Source organism: Balaenoptera acutorostrata, chromosome 3, assembly GCF_949987535.1.
Source record: "Balaenoptera acutorostrata chromosome 3, mBalAcu1.1, whole genome shotgun sequence".
Taxonomy (NCBI): domain Eukaryota; kingdom Metazoa; phylum Chordata; class Mammalia; order Artiodactyla; family Balaenopteridae; genus Balaenoptera; species Balaenoptera acutorostrata.
Genome location: NC_080066.1, coordinates 156369942 through 156389416, shown reverse-complemented (window position 1 = coordinate 156389416; position 19475 = coordinate 156369942). Strand labels below are relative to the sequence as shown.

The following is a 19475-nucleotide window of genomic DNA, read 5'->3' as shown; positions in this document are numbered from 1 at the left end:
GAAGTGGTAGGGACCTGGCACATGGTGGATCCTTCATAAATATCGGTCCCCTTTCCGCCCTCTTACTGGGATTTCTTGGCCTCACTTGAGAGCAATGGTGGCCAGGATCTAAGTCTGAGGGGCTCTTTACTGAATGCATAAAGATCAGGAAGGATGGGAGTGTGTGACAAGGAGAAAACAGCAGGTGTATTTAGAGGTGTCTACAGCTCAGCAGTGGGAGCAACCTCTGAACAGTTAGGGGGACCAAGACACAGGAAAAGAATGTTTTCTTTTGTTTTTAGACCTCTCTGAGCCTAAGTATCTTCATCTGTAAAATAGAAACACATGTGGAAAGGATCAAGCAAGATAACATAAAATAATAGCTAACTTATACATTGCTTACTATGTGCCAGGCACTGTTCTAAAGACTTGACATGCATGAGCTCATTTAATCTTCACAATAGCCCCATGAGGTAGGTACTTATTGTCCCCATTTTACAGATGAGGTAAGTAGGGCCCACAAAGGAAAAGTAACCTGAACAGGCCGTACTGTGCTGGGATAGAGGCAGGATGTCAACTGAGGCATCTGGATCCAAGCCTGTGCCCTAACCCAGGGGTGGCAAACTTTTTCTGTAAAGGGCCAGATGGTAAATCTTTTAGGCTTTGCAGGCCATAGTGTCTGTGTTGCAGCTGCTCCAAGCTGCCTTTGCAAAGCAGCCATAAATGATACAGAAATGAACAAGCGTGCCTGTGTTCCAATAAAACTTTGTGAACACTGAAATCTGAATTTCATAAAATTTTTGCATCACTAATTATTCTTCTTTTGATTGCTTTCAACTATTTAAAAAGTGAAAAATCAACCTTAGCTTGAAGGCCGTGTGAAAGCTGGCAGCTACCTTGCCTCACATATATAGGAAGTGCCTGAACAGAGATCTGCACAGACCAAGTGGTTGCTAAGCGTTCATTCCCTTCCCTTTCCTTAATCTCATTCTTCCTCTTAGCTCCTGTCAACCCAGAAAGTGGATATTTCACTCTGTGCCCAGCAGAAGAGATGAGGAACAGGGCTTTAGCAAGGTGGAATGCACCTTCCTCAGTAAACACGGCCCTATGGGCCCCAAAGAGACGGGGAATTTTAGGTCAGTGTTTCTCCAGCTTTAATGGGCAGATCCCTGGGGCTCTTGGTCTTTGCAGACTCTGACTCCACAGGTCTGGGGTGATGCCTGAGATCCTGCCTTTCTAACGGGCTCCTGGGCGAGGCTGGTGCTGCTAGTTCTGTGGGTCCGATCCCCTCTCCAAGCAGCAAGCTTCGAGAGCAAACCCTCTGTGTCCATAAACACAAGGCAGTGTGTCAGGCACTGCCTCCTGGCTTCGGGTGAAGAACGGTGTCCCTCAGGCTGGACGAGGGACTCCCTGCAGACATAGCAGGGCTCAGGACAAATCAGCAGGTCCCCTCTCCAAGGACAGCACTGAGATGACTTAAAACTGGAGGAGGAAGACAACAAGGGGCAGAGATCAAGAGCAGGCAGAGGGAGGCTTGAGCAAAGGCTGTCAGCTGCTTCCGGCAACAGCGCACCAAGGCCCCCTCTGGGCCCCGGCAGACAGGAGCCCCTCCTCCCGCGCCTGCCAGGGTTCCGGTGGACCGAAGCAAGAGGCCTACTTCCTCATCAGGCCTCTGAATAACTAGGGCACTTCCACAAGGTCACAGCTTTTCATTTAAATTCCAGCTCTAATCAGCAGGCAGAGCCTGAGAAATTATCCCTTCCGAGGAGAGAAGCTGTTATTGGAGCACCGTAAACAGCACCCCAGCCCACGGCTCGGGGGAGAGTCTCTGGGGGAGGGGTTGAGAGGGGTCTCACAAGCACAGGCCCCAGCCCTGTTCCCTGCCTCTGAGATCCTCCTCTACCCCGTCCTCTTCCTCACCTCCAAAGCACTTCCTCTCCCTTTGGCAGAGAGTTCTAGAACACATCGGGGGTGGGGAGAGGACTGAGAGCAAACAGTTTGGCAGGGCTGGGACTGCCCACTCCTGCCCCACAGGCAGCCCAAGGACAGATCCTAATGGCCAGGAGCATGGCATAAGGAATCCCTTCAGGGCCACAAATGGGTTACATGGCCTTGGAGATGCCCCTCTCCTCCCTGGGCCTCCATTTCCTCCTCTGAAAAGTAAGAGAGTTACAATCCTTAGACAGGATACCCTTTGAGCTCCAACATGTCTCGGGACCCTACAGACCCACACTGCCCCTGGTGCTTGTGGCCACCCTTTCAGCTCAAGAAGTACTTCTGAGGTCCTACTATGATGCCATGCACCGTGCAGAGGTGGGAATGCAGACACAGATAAGATGTACCCCCGGCCCACAGCTCTGCCTTGGAAACGTCAGGGTTTTGAAGAAAAAGGCACAGGCTTTGGAGGCAGACCCATCTGCGATCCTGGTTTGTGCTAGCAGCTGGCGACCGTGAGCAGTTACTGAACCTCTCTGCGTCTCCTTTTCCTCTTTTGGAGTGAGGATGACGACACTTACCTGGAGGGGCTGATGTGAAGAGTTCAATAAGAGAATGCATGGGAGGCATAAGAGCTGAGGGTCTCTCACCTCCTTCAGGTCAGCACACCACAAATGCCTCTTGCCACTTTATTATCGTGAACCTCCTTCCCAAGGACTAGGAGGACGGGCTGTGGATTTTCCCACACAGAAGTCCATCGAAATACCGCTTGCCCCTTTTCTCCTACCAGGACACTCCTCCTGAGTCCCCAGCTCATCTCCTGGACCTTGGGAAAGGTGTTGCCTGCCAGGCACCATCTCCAGCTGCATTTTATAGTAGGGTTACTTCTAAGCAGTCTCCTCAACATGTAAAATTAATCAATTAATCAATCGTCACTTTATAGTATTCCAGCGGCCCCTGGGTAAATAGTTACATTAGCTCATAAAATCCCCAATTTGTCTTCCTGAGCGGAAGGAAAACATACATCAGAGAACCACTCAAGGCCTCCTGTTTCGGAGCCATAGCACCGCTGGCTCCAGGTTGCCTGGCCAGGGGCTCGGAGAACGGGAGGCCGCCCGCTGACCTCAGCCAGGGCTGGGCAGCTCAGGCTGCCTCCTGCTACGGCCGGGGCCACAAGGGAAGTTTCTGGACCTGTGATTTGCTTCAGGCTCAGAACCCACAAAAAAAGCAAGGGACAACGGGGTGACAAGATTGGCAATCAGCTCTTGACACCTCAAGGGCAGAATGGAGAGTGCAAGGTTCAGAATCAGGCTGGAATTCCCCTCTTGGTCCTGTTACTCAGCTGCTGGGTGACCTCAGCACAGCACTTAACCTCCTGACTTCAACTTCCTCAACAGAAAAATGGGGCTCACGCAATGTACCTCAGAGGATTATTGAGAGAACAAAATGAGATAATGGCCATGAAACTGAGATAGTGCAGTGTTGTGCTAGTGATAGTTGCTATTTCTAAGGTAGGGTCACCCACTGACCTCCATCCCTTTGAAGAGATGGAGGGGAGCCTAAGGGTCCTTAGCGTTTCACCCCACCAGGACCAGTAGGGCGCCTCTGTGAGAATTAGGAAAAGGTGCCCCCAGGTTAGAGGCCTGCCCCTGGGTGCAGGTGTGGCAAAACACAGATTGGATTTTGGCCTCCATGCGTTCCCTGAGCTGGCAGCGCTATGCAGGACACAATATGCACAAGTCTAAGTGGAGACCCTGGGTCATCTCTGCCATGAACCAGGAAGAGAAGAGGTTAAGCCAAGTGGCACTTTTACAAACAAAATTTTTGATGTTGGGCTTACTCCCTCACTTGAAGTATCCTAAAAAACATCAGCTTAGCAAAGAGACCTTCCTGGACCACCCTCTTTAAATTAGCAACTTCATTTTTACCTGCTTCATTTTTCTCCACAGCACTTATTACCCACCACCTGATACAATAGACATGTTAATATATACATACATATGTAAGATGTATATATGTGTGTATATTTATCTATATATAGATATATATAAAGATACATATGTTTTTTTAGTTCCTTGTCTTCCCCTATCTATAATAGAAGATCCATGAGGACAGGGATGGTCTTCTGTTTTGTTCACTGTTTTATCCCTAGTACCTAGAACAGCGCCTGGTACATTGTAGGTTCTCGATAAATAAATATTTGCTGCGTGAGTGACTGAACTAAAATGTTATTAAATAGAATAAATTTAATGATATCTTCTAGAAAATGCCGTCCTGTGCTTTGGTTCAAACACCAGTTATTTTCAAAGGTGCGGGGTAGGCAGAAGAAACAGAGGCAGGGAAACCCTGTGTATTTGGTAGGGATAACAGTATTATCCTTTTGTGTTGTGTAATATTCCATATAGATCAATGATCAGAAACCCTACTTAAGTCTGGCTGATTCTTTTACATATTCAAAAGCGATAAAGGATAAATTCATTTGGAAAGGGTGCTACTAATAAAGAAAAAGTCACATTACCTCTGTGCAAAAATAAACAATAGTCCCATTAGGAAATACGAGATCTTCAAGTGAAGAAATTCTGGGATGGGACGCAGCATGTTCCAATGCAGTATGCATGGGCTTTGGAGTCTGAAAGCCCCAAGTTCAAATTCCAGTGTGCTGACAAGCCCTATGACCTTGGACAAACTGCTTAACCTGTCAGGCCCTAAATTTCCTTCACATTAAAATGTATATAACATCGACATGTACACACTGCTATATTTAAAATGGATAACCAACAAGGACCTACTGCATAGCACAGGGAACTCTGCTCAATGCTGTGTGGCAGCCTGGATGGGAGAGGAGTCTGGGGGAGAATGGATACATGTATATTTATGGCTGAGTCCCTTTGCTGTGCACCTGAAACTATCACAACATTGTCAATTGGCTATACTCCAATATAAAATAAAAAGTTTAAATAAATAAACAAAATGTACATAACAATACCTATCCTATACTGATGCTATAAGAATTAAATGTTAAAAAGACTAAATAAGAAAACATATGTGAAAATACCTAAGAAAGATGATACCCCCTTCTTATTTGGTAGGGTTACTCTTAACCCAAAGTTCTAGACAGTTTAGAATGGTTTCCAACCATTCTAAATCACCTGACACTTCTTATCTATAAATGGCTGTTCCTCTCACATGCATCTATGTGTGTGTGTGTACACATATATGTCTATATGCACACATTGCTTACAGTTAGGACTCTGGATGAGTATCTATTCGTCCATTGATAAAAACCATTCTTCTTTCTTTTTCTTTTCTTTCTTTCTTTCTTTCTTTCTTTCTTTCTTTCTTTCTAACAGTGAACATGTATTAGTTATTATAAGCATTAGAAAAAAAATATGGCTAATTCCACTATGGAAAAGTAAAGTCATTTCTTAGAATATAAAGAAAGAAACCTTCTTTTACCCACATCATATTTTCCATGCTAAGTATATCATATCTTCAACTTTCAACCACATGAAGCTATAGAAGATAAGAAGATTTATGAAGACAAGGCAAAAATGCTTATTAAATTGGAGAATACATATCCTAAGAAAATCTTTAAAAAATATTTTCAAAAATTGCGCAATTTCCACTTCCTTTATTCACCCAGAAATATTAATCAGAAGAAAGTAATTGTATAAGCATGGGAACCACATTCCTTTGGTTTTAATATGGTTCTTCAAAGCCAATACAAATCCATCAATTCAAGGCATTTCTTATAAACCTAAATCAATGAAAATGCAATGTACTTAGATTTTTGTTCTGTTTAGAGTCCCTAGGAAAAGGTCTCCCTCAGAGTCAAACCATGCACAATCTGGCAGAGGGGAAATTTCCACAGCAGCTGTACAAACACAAAGACTCACCTGGACCTTGACTGACATCTGTGGCAGCATTTTCAAAGGGAGGGAAAGGGAGAGGAGAGAAAGAGGGAGAAAAAGGAAGAAGAGTGTTAGCAGCACACACACACACAATACACTGTGTCCTTGCATGACTACCAAGTTCATGCAAGACTCCAAATATGCTCAGACTCTGAGCACTTAGTTCTACCGTCACCCAAAAACCACCCATGCAAGCCGAGGGGCCAAGCTCCCTTTTCACTGTGCATGTAGCAAGAGAGGTGAGCTTCACATCTGTCCGGAAAGACATCATCCTGGAATCAGATAAGGCTCCAAAGAGCTAAGCAGACTGGAATCCTGCAAGAATATTGGTTAAAATATTCTGGTTGATTTCTGCAATCCAACACCCAAGCAAATCCTCCTCCCCTCCAGTTACAGAACACTGGACATGAAGTCAAGCAAGATTTCCCCACAGAGAGAAAAAATAATAATAAACCATTCCCTTGAGGAACAAAGGAAAAGGCATAAGAATTAAGAGCAAATTGCAGCGTTATTCACTTCATAAGACTGGAGGACACAAGATCACAAAACATTTATAATTCCCTCCCTCCCCAGTATTCCCAGTGACCATTCTTCATCACAGACAGCAGTATGTGTGCATGAGATTGTGTGTGAGTAGATCATTTGCCACACAAATTGAAATTCTGCCTCGCCTAATTTTTCTCCTTGCATTTCACACCATCATTAATGACAGAAATTGCCATTTGAAATCTCTTCTGACAACTACAAATAAACATCCAGCCCTGGGAAGGTTGACATTTGAATTAAACCAATGAACTTTCAAAAAATGAAGAACGGTTCACTCCCATCATCTCCATGAATACAATCTCCTCCTCCTACCCTCAAATGTAAAATAGAATTATGCTGGGGAAGCCCAACCAAGAGCATCCCAAAGCATTGTTAAAATCCCTAGACCTGACCTGGTAGGATATACTACAGCTTAGGAGAAGGAACGGGGTTACTTCACGAAACCACTGGCCATCCAGGCCATCCTGGGTGACTCCCTTAGAATCACTGAATCGTGGGTCTGGGACATCCGTAGATGTTATCTAGCTCAACTCTTTTTTGCTAAGATGGAGGATGAAAAAGGGTTGAGAGACTTGTCCAAGGTCACACAGCTAGTTCAGGGAAGGGATCCTAGAAAAGACCCTGGATCTCTTGCATCCCACCCAATTCAATGTTCATTCAACTGAAACCCAGGTCCCTCCAGGGCATATGGGACCGGAATTCAGTTTGCAAGCTCAAGTGAGCACCTGAAACCATGAGGAAGCGGTGAGAGCCTCCCAGTTACCCTATGTGCTTCTAATCTACAGCAATCAGATTTGCAGAGCTACAGCTCCAGTTCCTTAGGGCTCTTGCCCCAACAAAATCCAGGCGCTGACCTAACCTGCAGCAACGGCCGGGAATTTCTCCAGCCCACACCCTGCATTCCCTGGAAGCTGTATTTGCTCAATGAGACTTACAGAGAGCTCTGAATCATTCCTCAGCCACACCCACTTCCAGGTTTTCTGGTGAGTTGTTAGATTTAGGGCTGGAGTAGCAGCAGGGAGGAAGAAAAGAGGCAAAATAGAAGAGGTGGGAAGGCAAAACATGCTGCGTAAATAACAAAGCTGAGCCATTAACCATGACTGATGGACTGCCTAGAAGAGTGGTCGTTAAAATACCCCTTCATTAAGCAGGGTATCAAACTATTTACACATGGTGGAGTTCAGTGGTGAAAGTGTCAACACTGTTGTTCATAGATACGCACTCTTCGTGGGCACCAAGATCCAAGGGAGATAGGACACCTTGGATCCCAAAGTTCTTCGAACACTAAGTTGCCCATTTGGGCACTGTAGTTACAATCCTAAATTATGCAGACAGATAGTCCAGGTTCAAATCCTGACCTCCTTGATGACCTTGAGTCAATCAGTGAACGGATTGTTTCCTTCAGCTGTAAGATGGGAAGATAACACAGCTCCCCTCCTGATAGTGTTATGATAATTAAATGAGATTAAATACTTGTAAATCACTTAACTCAGTACAAGGCAAACACTGCATAAACGTTAGCTGCACTGATTGTTATCATTTTGAATTACCTCGGACAGAATTACCCAAATATGTTGACCAGATGGCTCCCTGAAAACACCAAGAGACCACAGGAAATTTTTTTAAATTTATTTATTTTAATTTATTTATTTTTGGCTGCGATGGGTCTTCATTGCTGCGCGCAGGTTTTATCTAGTTGCAGCGAGCGGGGGCTACTCTTCCTTGCGGTGCGCAGGCTTCTCATTGCGGTGGCTTCTCTTGTTGTGGAGCATGGGCTCTAGGCCCGCAGGCTCAGTAGTTGTGGCACGCGGGCTCTAGAGCGCAGGCTCAGTAGTTGTGGCGCACGGGCTTAGTTGCTCCGCGGGCGGCATGTGGGATTTTCCCGGACCAGGGCTTGAACCGTGTCCCCTGCATTGGCAGGTGGATTCTTAACCACTGCGCCACCAGGGAAGCCTGACAACAGGAATTAAGTTGTATTTCGTTTGGTGATTTGGGTTCAACTTTTCTGCTTGTGAACGAAGACGTTGCTCCAGCCCTCCCCTCCTTCTGGGTCTCTTTCCTCCCTCCCACTCCTCAGCGAGAATTGGGGCAAAGGGGAGTTCAAAAGTTCTAGGTGAGCAGAAGTAGGGAGCAAAACAAATTCCATTCTTATTTCTTTTGTTTTCCCTCCTGAAGCCTTAATACAGCCCAGTTCTAGTCCTGCAAATAAAAAATACAGCATCTCTTCTTGCCAAAGAGGGGCAACAGGCCACCACGAAAAACCCTCTTTAGCTGAGGGGTCAGCGTCCAAGCTCAGTTCCTGACTGTGGCACCAAGCCAGAGGCAGTTCTGAGCGTTCATGTCCAACCTGAGGAAAAGAGACACAGTATCACCTGGCACCTGTTCCAAGAAGCAGTGAGTGACCTGAATCTCTGCACTCAATTCTGACCAACAGAATGAAATGGCAAAGGCTGGGGTGTGGCAGTGGGAGAGCGGAATAGGGGGCAATCAGAACCTCAACAGTACCCATCTGCTATATTGTGTGTCCAGCATCGTTTCCCCCTTCTTTTTGTATCTAGTCCCAGTTGTCTTCTGGGGACTCTCCTTTCCCACCCTTAATCCCAGTGGTTTGATAAAGATGACCCCCACCCTCACCCTGGCTCCAAGGGTACACATGTCCTGCAGGCCAGGTCACAGGGATTAGCACAGAGAAAGGGGGGTCCACAGCTGGATTACTGGCATTCAGGCTCTGGCTCTTCAGGCTGCATGGACTTTGTGCCAGTTACCTAAGTTTTCTGTGCTTCAGTTTCCTTATCTGTAAAATGGGTGTGTTAACAGTTCCTACCTCCTAGGGTGGTTAGGAGGAGCTCAGAACAGTGCCTAGCGTCTAGAAAGCCCTCAGTCAATGTTAGCTGGTAATTTTATTACCTTCATATATGGGAGGGCAAGGGTGTTTTTTAAAAAAGCAACCTTTCTTGTGGTTACACAGCAAGGAAGTCTGACTTAGGATGCAGCTGGGGGTTTCTAGCTCCATGCCTTGCTGCCTCCCCACTTCCAAGGTGGTCATCCCCAGAGCACCTCTGTCTGTCATTGCTGCTGGTACACAGCCTGGAGTCTGTGTACGAGGGAGCAACATTGGGCCCTAGGATGGATCAGAGGAGACATATACATATATGCACGTGTGTATATCAATTTTTTGATAGATAAAAAGTGGGCGCAAATTGCCAAAGAAAAGGCAGTTGCCAACCAGATGAGATTGATCCAGGGGAGTTGGCATCCTCTCCCATGCCAACACTTCCTCAGCTCCCTCCTGCTGTTTTATTTTCTCACACTGCTAGGCCTGTAGTTTTCCAGAGCACCACTGCATTTAAATCTATATTCTATTTCCTCTCCTAGAAAATAGGTCAGACCCAAGGCAGAGTTCACCAGGTGGGGTCCCAGAAGGTTTGGCTGGGCCTCGCCTCCAGGAGCCTGTCTGTGCAGCCTGCCCCGTGCTCCCCAAAGCTCCTCCAGGGACGTGGGGTGGGTGTTTGGAGGTATAAAAGTAGCAAGTGGGGGAATCTTGGACTTCTGCCTCTTGAAATTATCTAGCCCAAATGAGAGGTGAGGTGGGAGGGCTCCCCGAGTTGAGCTGTATTCTGCAACAGCAGCAGATGGAGGGTCCTTTCTTTTCCCCAACCTGGTTAGAAGAACCGCATCTCCCCAAATTGCAGGAAATTGTTTCCGGTGAACTTTAAAATAACCATGCTGGGCATATGCACTTGTGGCTGAAATTATTGTTGAATACGCAGTAAGTGTCTGTGGGGCACTGAGTAGAGGTGGGACTGCCCTAATTTACTTCTTCCCTGGTTGTGATGCCAAAGAGAGTGGGTGAAGGGTGGCAGTGGCTTTCAAATCCTTCCTCTCTTGTGGCTTTCCCATCCCTGGTTTGAGCATGGCACTCCTAACAGAGGTGGCCCCAGCCTGGACCAGAACTCCTTTTTATCAGGATCCCACCTGCAACAATTTCTCAAGCACCTGCCATCCACCGAGGTCAGTGTGAGTGCCAGAGCTTGGAAGACAGGAGAGGGAAGGTGCCAGTTTATATGGGCCCGTCCTCAGCCCTCCTGTCAAACAGCAGAAGGAACTAACATGAATTGAGCAGGTCCTGCCTAGAGCCTGTGCATTTGCTATTCCCCTGCCTGCCTGAACAGTCTTTGTCAGACATATGTAAGACTGGTCCTCACTTTCTTCAGGTATCCATTCAAATGTTCCTTCTTAGAAGGATTTTTCTCTAACCACCTTCTCTAAAATAGGGACCCTCCTCTCCCATTTACCCGGCTTTTCCTTTCTTTATGGCATTAATCACTATCTGACATTATAGGATGGGTCTGTTTTTATTGTTTAAATCCCCCTTGGAATATAAGCTTCACGAGAGCAGTACTGCCTGTTTCATTCACTGCTTGTATCCCCAGTGTTTAAGGAGGATCTGGCCTACAAGATGTGCTCAGCAATATGCAATGAATAGTGACTAGATCATCTCAATTGATACAACTCACTGAGATAGATGTTATTGGTGTCTCCATTTACACATGAGAAAATTGAGGCTCAGAGAAGTTAAGGTATGTGCCTATGGACAGAAAGGCAGAGCTGGGATTAGACTCTGGGTCTGTCTTAATGCCCTTACTCTATTAAGAACCCTGTTTTCTTCAGCGTTGGCCTCATTATCAGGTGAGTTGTCTCCATATGGTAACAAAGATGGAATCTGGCAGCTCTAGAGAAAAGAGAGCAGCCTATTTCCTGGTAATTCCAGTAAATTCCCTGGGAAGGCTCTCATTGGTTTGGCTTAGGTCACATGTCTGTTCCAGAGCCAATTACTGTGTCCATCATCACATATCAGAGGATGAATTTGGGGATAAAATGGGGAAATGCCTCTACGTCCCTGGCACAAAGCAATACTAATCATAATAAAGCTCACATTTATTGAGGCTTCTCTGTGTGCTGGGCACTGTCCTAAGTGCTTAATATACATCTTCTCATTTAATTCTCACCACAGCCCTAACAGGTAGGAACATTATTCATCCCATTTTACAGATAACGAAATTAAGACCCAGTGAAGAGGTCCTGTCATTACTAATACCTCTTATACTCAGAGAAGCACATCAGATAAGGGTCCACCTATATTTCTGAATAAAAGAGTAAACCAGGAGAGGTACCATCTGACCCATCAAGCTATAAACTAGGGATAAGAATATCGGGCATAAAGTAACATACATACAGACATATTTCCAATAAACTGTTTTTTTTAAATAAAAAAAAAAAGAATATCGGGCATCTCATAGGAGTGAGAAAAAGGCATAGCCCAGGCAGAAGGAGGCGGTCAAACGCAGTGTGACCGTAAGTCTGGACAACTGGAGCTCCTGTCTGGGCCGTACACTTTAGAGGAGCCTCCTCTGGCCCCTCTGCAGCCGCGTCCCACCACATGAACTGAGCAGTCCACAGCGCCAGCCGGATTTTCCCACCCGGCACCAGCAACACCTGCCACTGACCCCGAGGACACTCAGATGCTCAGGTACTCTGAAGTCCAACTGCCCCAAATCCACGTGGGCCTCTTCCCTGTGTCCCTTCTCCTAAAAGCAGACCAACCCACTGATGTGTGTACCCTTGTGTCAAGAAATGGCCAAGGGGAAGCTATTTGCAGGAGCTGTGGACTTCTACAAGCTGGGGCATCCACAAAAATGTGCACAAGGATATTTGTGGTGCTGGAATTGGAGAGAAGGGAGGCTGACCCCTGGCCTCCATGTGTATTCTTATCCCAGGCCCACAAACATCGGGCAGGTTTTCAACTCAGGATTACACCTGACTTAACATTAGGAGAAAAAAAATTAAAAAGGCAAAGACTGCATCTCCCCAACAGTCTATCCTTTCTTGCCCCTGAAGAAAATGAGCATAAGATTCTTCCCTCGACTTCAGGAACAAATATACAGAAACAGTAATTTTTTTTTTTTAGTTGAGAGCTAAAGCAAACTTCCAGCAGCAAAGAGGCTGGGTTTCCTGCATTCTGGGGCTTTTTCTGGCTCTCAGTATCTGAGCTCTTCAAACACAGGAAGAGTTGTCTTTCCACAAAAGGCCAGGTGGTGTTAGCTTCATCCCCGACACAGAGCCCATTTATCCGCCTTTGTAGAAGACTGAGCCCTCCCAAGCCCTGGTGCTGTTTGCTTTTGTTCTTTGATGCTAATAACTCCAGATTGCAAGATGCAGCGGAGGGGTAGCTGCTGTGTCAGGTGCCAGCCTGCCTGGGAAGGCAGAGGCAGGGAGAGGAGCAGGATGAAAAACAGGAAGGAACAAGGATGGCACTCCTGTGGGCCAGGTCACCGCTGCGCCCGAACACTTTAGGGGCTACAACACACTTGTAGTGGCTGTGGCTCGAGGAGACTGAGCTTGACCGACACTTGGGAGAAGAAGGAATCTACTTCTTACAGATACAGTCGGAGATCAGCGCAGACAGTGGGCTTTGTTCTTCGTGATTTTTTTTTAAAATTCTTTAGAGGTTCTGAGCACAGACCGGGGCGGGGGGGGGGGGGGCAGTGGGTAAAGCAATCTGGTCTTTTTAAATCCTGTCTTTGCTATTTGTTATTAAAAATATTTTTGTTCAGTTTCTTACTTTACCTTCCTCTTCAGCCGCATGGGAATAATAGCAGTGGAGTTAATTCTGCTAGAAGCACCCATGCATCCCTAAAAGTCAATGTGCTGTGCAAAATCACATAGTAGAGACCACAGGGCTTACAGGGAAAACAGGATTGGGGCACAGTACCCCAAAATTTCATCAGTGACACATAATGAAAGATAGGAACCCGTTTTACACATGTTAGTGGTTAAGGAATGCATAAATAATACAATAAATATAGCACTTGAAAAAGACCTGAAGTTGCTTGTGGAAGTGGGAAACTTGCAAGTTGCTTTGAAGTAATGAAAGAAGGGTCATCTAGAAATTGGACAGGAAGTTATAACACCAGATGTTGATGGGTGTGGCTCATAACATTCCTGGTAACTGAAGTAGCTGGCACGTGTTTAGGTGTGTGCGTTTTGTGCATTCCTACACAGTTTGGTTCATCTGGCTGCAGTTTTCTGCCTTCACCTAGAGCTTCTCATGGGCAAAATCATGCATAATCAAAAGTGAAATTATTATGCTCAAATTGTTCCCTAATATATCAATAGCATTGGAACAAATTTGCATTTTCAAAACAAGCATTATAGCAGAACTGACTGTACCTAATTGAAATGACTGCTATGAGGACCAGATGAGATGATTCATACAAAGTGCTTGGTACAACGCCAGGCACAGGGTAAATATTCAATAAACACTTACTGAAACTGTTATTATTAATGTTTCTTCTGGCTTGTTGATACCTCCCTTGTAAACGGAAAGTACCCAGTTGAGCCTTCTATCCAGTTGCTTAAGCCTTGCAAACAAAAGGCATCTCTAGCTAACTGCTACTCCCCACCTTAGGCCATGAGGTTGGCACCTGCAGTAGGTCCCCACCTAACAAGACAAGGGTTTTAGAAAAGTCCTCACAGCAGATGGACACTGCTGGAGACAGGCTCCAAATGCCAACTTCTTAGGTAAAGAAATGGGTGTTGGCCTCCCCAAATGAGCATGACCCACAGGGAGGAAAGTACACACCTGCATCTCAGAGAACACCAGGAAATCAAAGGAGAAACTGACCCACATGAGAGGATGTCCCATCATCTGGTAGGATAGAGAAGAGTGCATCACAGGAGGAGAAAGAAATCAGTCAATCCTCATATTAGGAAAACAGCCTAGATGCAGACATTTTCAATCTCCCTGTCTCCTGCAGAGAGCACAGGGGTTAAGAGGCAGGAAGAGCTGAGTGAAAATCCTGGCTCTTCCACACACTACATATATGAGCTCACGCATGTTAACTAACCTGAGCCTCAACTTCCCCACCTGTAAAATGGGGACAATCTACTTATCTTCCTCTCTGCAAGATGAAAAGAGTTCATGGGGACTGATGTTAGGGTTATAAGGAGCTAATGTATGCAAAAGCACTGAGAGGGTGTCTGGCACTGAGGGAGTGCTAATCAATGCTGGCGAATCATAATTATTACATTACCTCACCTGAGCGATTTCCATGAGACAGAGTTTTTGCCCTCTTTCCAAGAATTCCTCACTCTCTGGAAAGACTAACTCCTCGGGGCTTATGCCAATTGGAAGAACGATCTGGAAGAAGCAAGGGTTTCAGTGGAAGTGAGTTCTGCAAATTCTGCAATTCAGTACAAAGAGCCTTGGAAGAGGAGGCTTATGTCTGCTCCTCTGTAGGGGGCGCTGTTGTAGAATGTGGGAAACAGCCCCACGCTTAGAATCAGAAGCAAATTAAACCTGGGGTTTTTGTTTTGTTTTCCTAAAATTTTTATTGTGGTAAAATACACATAACATAAAAGTTACCGTCTTAACCATTTTTAAGTGCACAGTTCAGTGGCGTAAAGTACATTCATAATGTTGTGCAACCATCACCCATTTCCAGAACTCTTTTCATCTTGCAGAACTGAAAGTCTTGTACCTATTAAACAACAGCTATCTGTATCTCCTACCCCCAGCCCCTGGCAACCACCCTTCCACCTTCTGTCTTTAGGAGTTTAACTACTCTAGGAACCTCATATGAGTGGAACCATAGAGTATTTGTCCTTTTGTCACCGGCTTATTCCACTTAGCACAGTGTCCTCAAGCTTCATCTATGCTGTGGCATGTGTCAGAATTTCTTTCCTTTTAAAGGCTGAATAAACTCCATTGTTTGTATACTGTAGTTCCCCCCTTATCCATGGAGACTACATTCAAGACCCACCAGGGGACGCTTGAAACCGCAAATAACACTGGACACTATATATATATATATACTATGTTTTTTCCTGTACATATATACCTATGATAAAGTTTAATTTATAAATTATCCCGCTGCTTAAGCCTTGCAAACAAAAGGCATCTCTAGCTAACTGCTACTCCCCACCTTAGGCCATGAGGCCGGCACCTGCAGTAGGCCCCCACCTAACAAGACAAGGGTTTTAGAAAAGTCCTCATAGCAGATGGACACTGTAAGAGATGAACAATAATAACTAGTAATAAAATAGAACAATTATATTGAGATAAAGTTATCTGAATGTGATGTCTCTCTCTCTCCCCAAATCTTACTGTACTGTACTCACCCTTCTTGTGATGATGTGAGATGATGGGATGAAGTGAGGTGAATGATGTAGGCATTGTGATGTAGCATTTAGCTACTAATGACCCTCTGATGATAGGTCAGAAGAAAGATTATCTACTTTGGATGATCCTGGAGCACTGATGATGCCAATGGTTGGATGTCAGGATCAGATGATGTTGATGGGTGGGGATCCCGAGTGGGACAGAGCAGGATGGCACAAGATTTCATCATGCTACTCAGAAATGCACACAATTTAAAACTTATGAAATTGTTCATTTCCTGAATTTTCCATTTTTTTGGACCATGGTTGACTGTGGGCAATTAAAACAATGGAAAACAAAACCGCAGATAAGAGGGGATTACTGTACACCACATTTTGCTTAGGGAAGCCCTGATTTTGAGCCCTGACTTTCCAGCCTACTACCAGCTCTCTGACCTTGGGCAACTCACACAGCCTCTCTAAGCCTCAGCTTTCCCATCCATAACTAGCAAGAATAATGACTCCAATTACATGACCAGGTTGCAGTGAGGATGAAATGAGACCGTAAATGTGGAAGCATTTTGTAAACAATAAAGTGCTGTCATTCCTGTGTTCACTCCAGAAATATTAATCTAGTGGCAATCCCTTACTGGCCCCTATGCTACATCCTGGTATGAAAAACATTAAGCAGAGTCCCTATTCACAATGATGTTACAACAGAAATTTTAAAAGAAGAGAAATACAGGGATCACAGTTCATTATAATCCCTGCTATTTACTGAAGGCCTCCTGTGTGTCAGGTACCTGTGGCAGTGTCGGATGTGTATGACCTCATTTAATCCTGATGTAGATACTGTTGTTATCCCCACTTAACACACAAGGAAACCAAGGCTCAGAGAAGTTAATATTCCCAAGTCCACTTAACTCATAAGTAGTAGCGATGATTCGAACTCAGATTTCTCTGAATATAAAGCCCTTTTCCTTCCCACAGTACCACCCATCCTTCCCCTATTACTTCTTCCTTCACTGGTCTAACCACCCAAATCTATCACCCTATGGGACATGGGGGCAAATTTCAAGAAATTGGTGTGGAAAACTGATGGAAACTGTTGAGTGTCCACAATATCTTCTGCTGGGCAGGATCTCCAGATCCATATTTCAGAGAAAGAATTATAAATTGGGGCAACATACCCAGAACTGAATTCCATAAAAATACAACACCTAGCAAGATGTGAATAGGAGTTCCTTGCCAAAAAAAAAAAAAGTGTGGTCAAATACATTTAGAAAACAGTGAGCTAAAGCAAGGTAATCAAGTATCTCTATGGCAAGACTTCAGAAAGCCACACCTACACTAAGGTACATTGTGAAGTCCAAGAGGGGATATAGTCTGCAGTTTTCCCAATGTTTTTGGAACATTGGACACTTTTTCCTCTGTAAAACACCTAGTAACATCTCACAGAACACAGTTTGAGAAAGGCTGGCTTTGAGGCTCTCAGAACAGCTGGGAAGCCTTTCAATTTATCACAAACCTTTATCCTCATCCTTTTAGTTCCCATAGTGAGACTTTGTATCTGGTTCAGTTTGAAATAGCTAACATTTATCGACCACTTAACTACATGCCAGACAGGGACTTCGGTGCTAGAGACTCAAAATAACTGCCGGGGATGCAGTTATAGTAAATCTAATAACCAAGAGAGTGTATAAACATGATAGGGCGGCCATATACGGCCATCTAGTATCACACTTCGCATTAATGGGGGATTTGGGGTTGACAGAGACTGCTTCAAAGTCTTTTGCTGGAGAAACCTTGCAGTGGTCCCCAGAGGATAAACAGCAACAATTAAGTGGAGAGAAATCTTGTAAGAACATTTTACCAAAACAGGCCAGTGGTCAGATTGACATCCCTGAGGGATGGGCTCCCAGCAAGGCATGTAGTGCACCAAAAAGACCATAAGCATTGAGCTTAAATCCCAACTTTGTTATCTATTACGTGACCTTGGATAAGTTACTTAAACTTCATCTGTGAGATGGGAATCATTACATCAATTTGAGTTGTTAAGAAGATCAAAAGAGTCAATTGTATACACAATGCCTGATGACCTGCCTGACACCATGCTTAGTTCCATTTTCTTTGATGGGTAACATCCCGGAGTAACGTGTTAAGAAAGAGTCTGAGGCTGCATATGATCTTAGAAAGAAAAGAGGGTCATGATTGATTTGCAGTTTCTGCCAGGGGCTTGAAAAGGAGGGGGTCATATATTGGCTCAAGCTAGCTGGAGAGTTTCAACTGAGTGCTTTCCCAAGGGTCCTTGCCCTGAGAAAAGGAGTTTCTAATGACCTGGGGAACCTCAGAAGAAAGCAAGTAGCCCTAACAGAGGCTTTCTCACTACTAGCGCCTGTCAGCATTTCTGCTTTCCTTTATACCCTTCCCTTTCTTTCATTTTCAGGAAATGAACAAGGGTGATTTCTTGTCTTTGCAAAGCAAGGGTGTGTTGTGATGTGAAATTAGTACAGTATTTGCTCTGAACCTAAAATAATTTTTTTGTGAGCCTGAAAACCATGCATGTAGCCTAATTAGTACCAGTCCTATTTTAAAAGGCTCAACAGGATTCTGCAGACCTTGCTAGAGGGAGCTCAGAAACCCAGGCAAGGAGGCATTCCACTGCCAGGAACTGCAGATATCAAGCAAGCAGAGAGGGAGCCCCTAGAAGGAAATTTACATTTTACATATTGATAATATGCTTTTTGAGTTATAATTAATATTAATCACCATTTTTATCTTGTAACGTCTGTGGTCAGTTAAAAACAATAAAAACATTAAAATTTGATTGTTTCAGAGAGAACAGAGTAGAGTCGACACATTGAATTTTAGAAGTGGAAGAGTGCTGGTATGTCAAGCAGATCCATCTCTTTTGGTTAACCAGTTCATTCCATCGACGTGTACTCGTTGCATATATCCATGTCCAAGGGACTGTGCTAGGCACTGGGGTGATGGCTAGTGAACAAAACAGACACAGGCCTTGCACTCTTGGAACTTAAAGTCTAGGTGGGGAGATGGGCCACAAATAACCAGACAGACATTTAGCTATTTAGTTATAATTATGATCAGTGGCATAAGGTTGCACAGGATCCTTTGATGCTCAGATGAGAGAAACAGACCCAAGACAGGGGAATTGACATGTCCACCCAGCTGGACAATGTTGAAGCTGAAACCAGAATTCAGGTCATCTGCATCCCAGTTCACTATTGTTCTCACTGTGCCACAGCTGGGGGACCAGTGCCCTGAGAGGGGTTTGGGAGAAGAATCCAGTACTAAGAGTATGGTGGTGGCAACTGGGACAGAGAAGCAAGTGGCCAAATATCTGCAGCTTTCACAGAATAACAAGAGTGTGAGCCTGGAGATTTCACTGTCTTCTCAGACACTCACTCATGCATCGCAGCAGTGGAAAACGGTTTCAGCTACCCTCCGGTGGGGCCCTAAACGCTAGAGCCTTCAACAATCAGGACAGCAAAGAGGAGAGAGGAAAGCCTCCCCCAAAACCAATTAGAAAGGACAGAGAATGGGAAGTGTAGACCCACCACACAGACTGAGCTCTAAGCTATCTGCTGTACTTTGCTTGGGAATTAATCACACAAATCCCTTATAAATCTAGGGCCATTATTAGACAACACTAATATCCCCCTTCGAGTAATCCAGACAAATACGTTGAGAGAAGGGGGAGCCCCAAGCGGCTGGAAAACAGAGAGCTTTCATGTTTGCACGCATTCCCCAGCCCCCCACCCCCAGATGTCTGCTCCCAATAGCACCTCTGGCTTCTGCCCCAATAGCTTCAGGCAAGAGGAGTGAACTGAAGGATGGGAGAACTGAAGGTCTGGATCCCTCCCCTCCCCAACTCTGCCACTGACCTAATTCTCCACAAGGGAGGATTTTTCCTTTTTGGTCCTG

The 19475-nt window shown here is 45.0% G+C and overlaps 1 protein-coding gene across 10 annotated transcripts in view; it reads right to left on the bottom strand.

Annotated features, from left to right (window-relative positions):
* Positions 1-19475, bottom strand: part of NRXN3 (neurexin 3) — a 1648091-nt gene that overhangs the window by 1607012 nt on the left and 21604 nt on the right. For all 10 annotated transcript variants that reach the window (XM_057543493.1, XM_057543494.1, XM_057543495.1 and 7 more), the window contains exon 2: positions 5811-5828. In XM_057543493.1, the coding sequence (XP_057399476.1) occupies positions 5811-5828 (18 nt within the window). The remainder of the gene's footprint in view (positions 1-5810; positions 5829-19475) is intronic.